We start from the raw sequence: 8,928 nt of genomic DNA, 5'->3' as shown, positions 1-8,928 counted from the left end.
ACTTGGATTATAAAGATGAGGCTTTCGTCTCTGAAGAGTTATAAGCGTCGGAAGCATATCTAATAGTAGTTTGATACGGAAACTACAAAACTCAGAATGGCCATTTCGATGAGAGGCAAATTGCTTATAATTATTGAGACAAAATTTGGTGCAAGCCCAATCAATATCAGAAGTTGAAGAATAGGAATTAAATCTTAGTAGTACAGCAAGAGTTAAAAGACTTTTAGCGTCAAAAATATCTCTAATAAATTTTTGGATATTCATATCAACAGGTAAGGAATTAAATTGTAAAATGCAAGGGGCCATCAATTCCGATGGTGGACAAGAAGAAAGGTGTGAGTCCGTATGAGCGGCTTTGGCTAATGCATCCACATGATTATTCAAAGGGTCATCAGCATGAGCAGGAACCTTGATTAAGGTAACATCCAAATCTTTTAGTGACTTGATAGCACGTATGGAGGACCATAAAAGGTGGTTAGGCTCTTTAAGCAATTTAGGAATAAAAGGAGCATCCACATACAAAGACCATAAAGAAAGTAATTGAGCACAGTCAGTGGCGACAGTAATCGTAGAATTCCAAGGGAGGGAGACCAATCCATGCAATAAAGCAAAAATTTCTGAGCGTAAAGCAGAAGGAAAATTGGAAGAAATAATATTATAGTGGGATTCCAAAATAAATCCATCAGGATCTATAGCAGTCCATGCATAAGCCATCGAGGATATCGGATGACTAGAAGGAGGAAGGAAGGAACCATCAATATAAAGTGTAGACACCGAAGAAGGAAGTTGGATATCAGAAATCCGAGGCACTTGTTCATTCATAGAAGGTAGCCGAGTCATCGGGCTGGATGTGGATCTCGCTACCGCTCCACCCACCTTGGCCTCACGGCCTCGCAGTACCTCCTTCCCCCTACGGGGGATCAGGAATCCCCATATATCCGCCACAATCTGGGACAACATATGGAACAAATATATATACCAAATAACTAGAAAACAATAGAAAAGGAAGGAATAACGGATATAATGAGAGGGTTGTTCCGGATGTGGCAGATGTGGCAGATGTTTCAAAAAAAATATGAGAGGACATCCCCCCCAGAAAAAGTTTTATTTTTACCCCCCAGATCCGCCACATCCGGAACATCTGGAACAAGTCAGGATTCCGTCTAATAATCTATTGGAAGCAGTGAGACAGCAAACCAGGTAAATTAGTAGGTAAGCCCCTAGAAGGTCTATAGAGCCAGTAAGACCAACCCCGTCCCGCCCCCGTCAGAAAAAATAAGTAATTGAACAATGGGTATACCATAAGTAACCTATAAGGACAGATAACATGTATACCCCGCACGCAGTATCAGTAATCCCCGAACTTGTAAGCCATATCCTGGAACACATTCCAAGTAGCAATTTTGGGCCACATCTTTTAGAAGTCAGCCCAATCTGGAGAGCTGAAGCTGAACGAGTACTCTGGAAGCGGCATAAAAAAGCCGAGGAGGCATACGACAGGGCCGTAGAAAAGAAGGAAAAAGCAAACGATGCTTTTGGCCAATCATTGGAGGAGGAGGGTACCCTCCGTGAACTTGAATGGAAGGCGTATCAAAAGGCTTGTAAAGAGTTAACGGACACTAGAAAAAAGCTAACTATAGTAAAAGGAGCTCTTGAGCGGTTTGGATTTCAGATATATGTAGTTTGAAAAAGGGAAAGGGAAGATTTAGAGCAGTCGTAAAGGTTCGTGGTTTATAGTTTTTTTTTACCCCTAGAAGATAACCAGATATAACCAGAGGACCGCAGAATCGCAGGACCATAGGACTACAGGAGGGTAAATTGGTAGGAGTGCAGATCTTTGGAAAAATATTCGGCAATTGAAGATTAGGTAACTATAAATTAGTACTCGATTTGATAGAACAAAAAATGACTGCCCAAACTAGCACTCAAGCTCAAGTTATCCCCAAGTTCGGTGAACAGAAGAAGGCTTTTAGTATTGATGAGCTTAAACGGCTCATTAACGCTGCAAAGAATATGAGGGATCTCAATCAAGCTAAAGGTTATCTTTGCAGTTACTTTATCCCCTGCTCCAACCCACATGGAGTCTTCATGTGGCGATCAGAAATCAAAAACCTCGAGCACATCCCCGATAAAAATATTAGTAAACTTATCCGTCTAATTACCAAAGTCTTTTACACACAATCCGAACAAGGTCCTTCACAAAAGGTTGAATTCAATATCAACAAATGGTTTATGATCGAATATAGTACTGTATGTGTAGCTACCTGTGACCCTCAAAAATCCCGTATCTTTAAACTAGGTGGCCAACTTTATCTCAATATCTTCCCAGGATTTCTCCATATCCTGCGTCCGATATCCAATTTTGAGTCTACAACCCATCAGGCAGTTAAATTTATCTTCTCCCACATTCAGGATATCTGGTGTTCAGGCGATTGGAATCTTACTGAGTATATCATAAAGTGGTTGGCCGGTGTGGCAGCTGGAAGGAAAATGTATTCGATTCTCTACCTGAAATCCGGACAGGGTTGGGGTAAGAGTATTATAACAGATTTCATTCAACGTAGTGTCTTAGGTACTCAACTTGTTTATAAGACCAGCGATCCTCAAACGATTCTTGGAAGTTTCAATGGGCAATTACAGGGTAAGATTCTTCTCCTCCTCGAGGAAATGCCTACAGAAAAAAGCCAGTGGAATAATCTGTATCGATCGTTGAAGGATAAGGTAACAGGTGACATAATGGAAATCCATGAAAAATACAAGACGCCAACACATTACAAAAACTTTATATCCACTATTGTACTCACCAATGAAAATGCTCTCAGAGTGGAGAATGACGATAGGCGCACAGTGTTCTTGGATGTGTCACCATTCCGCAAAGGAGACCTTAACTACTTTAAGAAACTCAGTGATGCTATGAAATACCCAGGCGCCAGTGAGGCATTCTATGCTTACTTGAGAGCCATTGCAGACACTTACCCAGACTTCAATGGGAATCCACCACCTATGACAATATCTAAGCAGGATCACATCATATCAACTCTCCCACCCCTATTTCAATTCATAAAGGACACTTACCTCATAGTAAAAAATCATATAACCGACCTACCTGTTCAAGAATTTTATAGGGTATATACTTCATACTGTGAAACTCATTGCATTACACCCCTATCAAAGATAAACGCTTCTAGAATCCTATCAAATGAGTTGGGTATAAATAGCAGAAAAATACGTGTAGGTAAGGCAACACCACGAGTTTACAGCATATCCAGGGAGGACCTTTACAAAAAGTTTCTCACCAAAAAATGGATCCACGAAACAGATGAAATCAATATAGAAGGAATAGATGTAGAAACTCCTGAGAAGCCCGCATCTGATCCCAAAGCCTTAGAAAAGTTCTTGGCAAATATATATAGCATTCCTGCTAATAATCCACAAGATGTACAAGAGAAACCTGCTGAGGAAAAACCCGCTCCTGTCGAGAAAAAGCCTACTGAAGAGAAATCTGCACTTGTAGTTCCCAAAAAGACTTCACCACCAGTACCACCCAAACCCGATTCCTTGAAGGTAAAACCCGCACCTGTCATCAATGAGGATCCTATTCCTGAGGAATCTCCAGCTCCTATAGAGTCAGATACTGATGAACCTATAGATAGCTTCTCGGACTGTTATCTATCTGATGAGGAACCTGATCAAGAAAATGAACCGCCTGCTGAGGAACCTGCATTTAAAGCTGATGATGACTACGACATTTTAGATGACTTGCTATCTGACTCAGATTTTACAACTGTGAACCCAGCTCCTGAACAACAACCCGAGTCTCCCGCAGAATTTTCTGCATCTGTTACTAAGCCTGACCCAGAACCGGCTCCTGAAGAGCAACCTATCCCAGAACCTGACACAGAACTAGAAGTTGACTGGGACCCTGAACCAAAGGAAGGTACTCGAGCACACTGGGCTTGGCATGAAAGGCACCGATGGGATCGTAAGCCATGGGTCAAGAATTCAAAGGACCAGGTCTTCAATGATCTCTACAATACAGGTAAGGATTTATGGGCTAAGTACCAAGACGTGTCAGACGACTATGACTGGGAAATACTCGCATTTGAAGTAGAGGAATGTCCCACAACACGTATTGAGGACGAGTACCAGTACTACCTTAGGGAGGTAGTAGACCGCTTCAAGGACTGGATAGAATATAATGGGTACTTACCTAAAACACCTAGCCGTAAAGAACTCGCAGATCTAATAAGAGCATATAAGGAGGATCATGATGCCGAGATTATCCCTACCACCTCCGGTTATGAAACTATGAAGATGAATAAGGGTAAAGCGCGAGAGATCCCCGAGGAATGTCCAAAAACTGATATGGAACGTGAATGGGAAGCCGCCAATGGAATTGTTGACGACTGGGATGAAGAGGATCTTGATCGTGTATGCAGCAAGATTGACTCCTTTTAATAAGATAAGCACTTCTTAGTTATCTTATATTTTTTGTATAAAAAACCTATATTACAACTGAACACAATTCATAAATACATTAAATGGTTTATTTAGAGATTGTCCGTGCTTTACCTACAAGACCGGATATCAAAGAATTACAGTATTCAGGCGCAAGATTTTCCAGAGGAGCAATAGCAAGACTTGGACAGCGACTCCAATCCCGGTATCTGACACATAAATTTCAGATTCTGCTCCCCTATGAAAACTGGAAACCCGGTGGATGGACATCAGGAAACCAACCAGCCAGCCTCTTCTCACTCTTGGACCACTACGACGAAGCACAACTACTGGATGACGCAGACCCTGATTATTTTGAACGATTCATAATTTATGTGAGAGATGCCTCACCGGTTGCAGGGGGTTGCAACGGGAAGCTAAATGATTGCCTGTATGAATGCCTGAAATATATCTACGGCACATTCTCTAAAATGCCAAAGTCAATCGAAAAGCCCGAATATATCAAAAAGGCATTAGGTCTCAATCGTGATGCTCCAGTTTCAGTCTCATATATGGATAAGGTTGAACAACTTGCAGGAAGCCTTGCACTTAATATTGTAGGGGATTCCACTCGAATTTCTAAGAGCAAATCTGACAGACGTGCAACACTTATTTTGTCTGAAGGCCACTATTCTCTTGCACTGAATCCCGGAAGACTCCACCCTAGCAAATTAGATAGAAAACAAAAGTCTCCCTTTGTTTATCGTGAAGATGGGGTTAATAATGTAGTAACAATATACAATGGTAAGACAGTTAAGTCTCTTACAGTTGGACAGTTTCAGAAAGGTAAGAACTCTGATAGTTACTCCTTCATCCCTATCGAGAAGAATTGTAAAACTGGAATATATGAAACATTTGAGGAAACATACCAGAGGATCCATGAAGAGCGGGATTCCTTTCTACAGGCTACAAAGAAGTTCGGTCTAGGAATCGACTTATCTTACCACAACTGGTCGTACAAGAGAACTGCACTCTGGCTTTTTGAACGGTTTAGTGTAGGGGTTCCAGCCAATGATCCTCTTGACCCAGTCGAAGCAGAGTGGATAAGTGATGCAATGATGGGAGGTCTTATCTGGGCAGACAATGAATGGAAGGGCTATGGAAGGCAATACGACGTGACAAGTTTGTATCCAAGTATTCAGCAATCAAATGCAAACTTTCCAATCCGACAAGGTAAGTTTCAAATACTCAAAGACTTTGTAGACCATAGAGGTTATGCCTTGTATGGATTATTTCGTGCTAGCTCCCAGGGAGCGCCCAAGGGCAAGGTAAGTGGTAATGACATTCTCTTCCGACAGAATAAGAGGGGAGTCTATACATTTGTTGACTTACAACGAGCAAAGAAACTTGGACTCGATATACAGTTAATCCAGGATGGAAAGCCAAATGCCTTGATATATGACAGAGAAGCAAGAATTCCTGGGACTGTAATATTTGGTGAGTATGTCCACTTTCTCTTCAATATAAAGAACCAGGGTGGCGTGGCCGGTCGTGTTGCAAAGAGAGTTCTCAATACACTATGGGGAGCACTCTGCCAGAGGAAACGCAATTACAAGACACTCACCACAGATCAAACAGATCCATTCAAGTTTCCAGAAGGCCACACACTTGACTCCATCGTACCAGTAGGATCTGACCAGTGGCGATTCCAGTTCACAAACCCAGGTAGTCCCTTCAAGGGTGAGTATCCTAGGATCGCTCCATTCTTATTAGCACATGGACGGAAGACGACTTCAGAGTTATTAGAACCATATAAGGATAAAGTACGACGCATCCATACAAATGGATTTATTCTAGAGGAACAGCCGAGTAGTCCTACACTTATCACTTGTCCAGAAAATGCATCCAAAGCATTGAAAGCTCTCAAGTTTGAAACCGCAGGATACTGCCATGTGAAAAATGCAAACAAGGTTATCTGGACATGATTGCCAAGAATGCGGTTGGGTTTATAGTAGGTATATATATTTTTTCTTGCTTGAATGTAAAGTCAATTTGAAGATTCCTATTTATTACAAAGTACAAAAAAGTATAAGGAATCATGTCAACATATACCGAATTAGCAAGCATTATTAACAGCACTGACAGCATTAGTGATAAAGTTATTTATGATGCATCACACAATCAGTTCACCATTGTCTCTGATGAAACTGTCCTCAAGATTATCCGTGCATTAAAAGACACTATAGTAGTCGCATTAGTATCTGGGTTTAGCAAAACCAGCTACCTTGTCCAGGATCATGTGAAGTATATCAAGCGAATCCAGACGGCAAATTCTCCTGTATCATATGTGAAGTTCGTGGCCAGAAAACTCTTCCCAGATAATGCGGCATATACTGCTAAGATAGCAAAAATCCGTGAATCATACAAGAATAAACAAGCTCTCCTAGATAAGCTTGAGGTCCTCTTCGAATTGTATTATAATGCGACTAAGGACTTATCAACCGGTCCCCCAAAGCAAGCTATTACTAAAAACGAGGCTGAGAAAACCTTAGCAGAACTTCTTGCATAAGCGGCTCCTGTACGAATTTAGTTTATATTTTTTATCCATTTGTAATGGGCATACAGTAATTGAAGATGGCTATAGTATAAGTAACATAACATCATGTTGGACCGATTACCAGTAGAAATAGTCGAACGCATTGTTGCAAAGATCCCAGATACTGACCTTATTGCAGCGAGTAAAGTAGATAGTGTGTGGTGGCAGGAGGTTCGTCAAGAAGTATATAAGAGATGGAAAAATTACGCTACTACAATTGGGCATGTCCAAGCTCTTGGAAAGCCGTTTGAAAAAGGGAATATTGACTGGATATCATTTGAAGATGTAAACGACTTCTATAAAAGATGGATAGACCGCCTCACTGAGGATCAGCTTTATATTATGGAGAAAATGCTTAGGAATGGGATGGTCGTGGACCCCCAAGAGAGGGAAACCATAGAGCATGCATTAAGTGAACAAAGATGGGGAGGCGATCCTTGGAGACTGGACTGGAAGTGGAATGAATGGACTCAACAGGAGTAGCTTATTTATCGGGTATCCTCATATTTCTTGACAAGGACTGATGACCATGTAACCTTATCATCAGGTATCCTTAAATTTTTTCGACAAGGATTGATGACCATGTAACCTTATCATCAGGTATCCTTGCATTTTTTAATAAGGACTGATAGATCTCTTACCGCCGATCTATTAACCAAAAATTTTCGGAAAGAAAATTTTATATCTTCGTACTAACAACTCTTATATTTTACCCAACTCATACCTTCTAACATGTCTAGAAACCTTGCTAGAAGAGGTGGCGGCAGTTATAATCCTAATAGTAATAAGGCTGCTCGTCAAGAAAAGAAAAATAATAAAAAACAACTCTCCGACAACTCTGGTTCTGATAGTGATAATAATTCTCAAAAACGTTCCCGTATACTTACAAAAGACTCCATGGATGAAGACTATGAAGATTTCATTGCCGACGCGCTGGCTGACGGTGGTTTAGTTGGTTCAACTTCGACCGCTATTCCTCAACAAAATAATTCCCGCAGCACCGCCCAAGAAAATACTCAAGCTTCCACCCCGAATAATTCTGCTGCGCCTACTGCGCCTGGCCAAGACGCGTCCTCTGGTGCTAACGCGTCAATTCATGCACCTCGAAACAAAGAAAATAACTCATCCCCTAACGCGTCCCCTAATATGGACGTAAATGATGGTACATCGCCCGATCAGGTTGTTGATCCCTCCCCCACCATTACCATTAATCGTCAAGATTTCCTGGCTGCGGCTGCACCCAACTCCGCTCCTCAAACTCTAGAGAAACTTAAAACTAATAAGGCAATTATAGATGCCGTTAATAATTTATTTTTAGAAACGTATGAATCATATACCGGTCGGGCTCGTATGACTGGTTCAGGGGACGCTAAGCGTCTCATCATACATTTTCATACTGCGGAGGCTCGTGACTTGTGTGTTGGAAGCACTCACTCCGATTTTCCGGACCTACAATTCCACCTGTACGATCCTAAACAGCTCCGGTCCGATGAAGACCTCCGTGCAATTCAAGTCACGGATATACCGTTCTTCATTACTAAACCGCAACTCCAATCCTACTTCAAGAAATTCGGCAATCTCCTTGCCCTCCATCTTTACTCAAGGAAAGGTGCTAAGATGCAACAAGCTCGCATTGTCTATGATCATGCTGATGCCATCTCCCGTTTCACAACTCAATGGGCCGTTTACTGCTTTTCCACCTGCTTACGTGTTACCCCTTGCCATTACTCTTTAGAACAAAAAGCTGCTCGTAGAGCGTTCGTAGCTGTTCTCTCTGGACTTCCCGCTAATACCAAAGATATCCATCTCACTCCTTTGGTCAAAGAACATGGAGCAAAAGCTATTAACATTCCCCTTTCCCTAAATTCTTATAAACCCAAGCCTTGGGCTTATGT

The 8,928-nt window shown here is 41.6% G+C and overlaps 4 protein-coding genes across 4 annotated transcripts; all 4 read left to right on the top strand.

Annotated features, from left to right (window-relative positions):
* Positions 1 to 1,327: 1,327 nt before the first annotated feature.
* OCT59_002777 (uncharacterized protein) lies at positions 1,328 to 1,687 on the top strand (the record flags this gene model as incomplete). Its single annotated transcript, XM_066145164.1, has 1 exon — positions 1,328 to 1,687. The coding sequence occupies one exon, from the start codon at positions 1,328 to 1,330 to the stop codon at positions 1,685 to 1,687; it is 360 nt and encodes a 119-aa protein (XP_065995910.1).
* Positions 1,688 to 4,541: 2,854 nt separating this feature from the next.
* OCT59_002776 (uncharacterized protein) lies at positions 4,542 to 6,422 on the top strand (the record flags this gene model as incomplete). The annotated part of the gene is made up of 1 exon (XM_066145162.1): positions 4,542 to 6,422. One exon carries the CDS (start codon positions 4,542 to 4,544, stop codon positions 6,420 to 6,422), a length of 1,881 nt encoding a protein of 626 aa, XP_065995909.1.
* Positions 6,423 to 6,535: 113 nt separating this feature from the next.
* On the top strand, positions 6,536 to 7,006 carry OCT59_002775 (uncharacterized protein; the record flags this gene model as incomplete). The annotated part of the gene is made up of 1 exon (XM_066145161.1): positions 6,536 to 7,006. One exon carries the CDS (start codon positions 6,536 to 6,538, stop codon positions 7,004 to 7,006), a length of 471 nt encoding a protein of 156 aa, XP_065995908.1.
* Positions 7,007 to 7,099: 93 nt separating this feature from the next.
* Positions 7,100 to 7,516, top strand: OCT59_002774 (uncharacterized protein; the record flags this gene model as incomplete). The annotated part of the gene is made up of 1 exon (XM_066145160.1): positions 7,100 to 7,516. The coding sequence occupies one exon, from the start codon at positions 7,100 to 7,102 to the stop codon at positions 7,514 to 7,516; it is 417 nt and encodes a 138-aa protein (XP_065995907.1).
* Positions 7,517 to 8,928: the final 1,412 nt, after the last annotated feature.

This window comes from Rhizophagus irregularis, chromosome 11 (assembly GCF_026210795.1).
Source record: "Rhizophagus irregularis chromosome 11, complete sequence".
Lineage (NCBI taxonomy): Eukaryota > Fungi > Glomeromycota > Glomeromycetes > Glomerales > Glomeraceae > Rhizophagus > Rhizophagus irregularis.
Note: the sequence above shows the minus strand (reverse complement) of the source record. Positions and strands in the feature narration are given on the sequence as shown.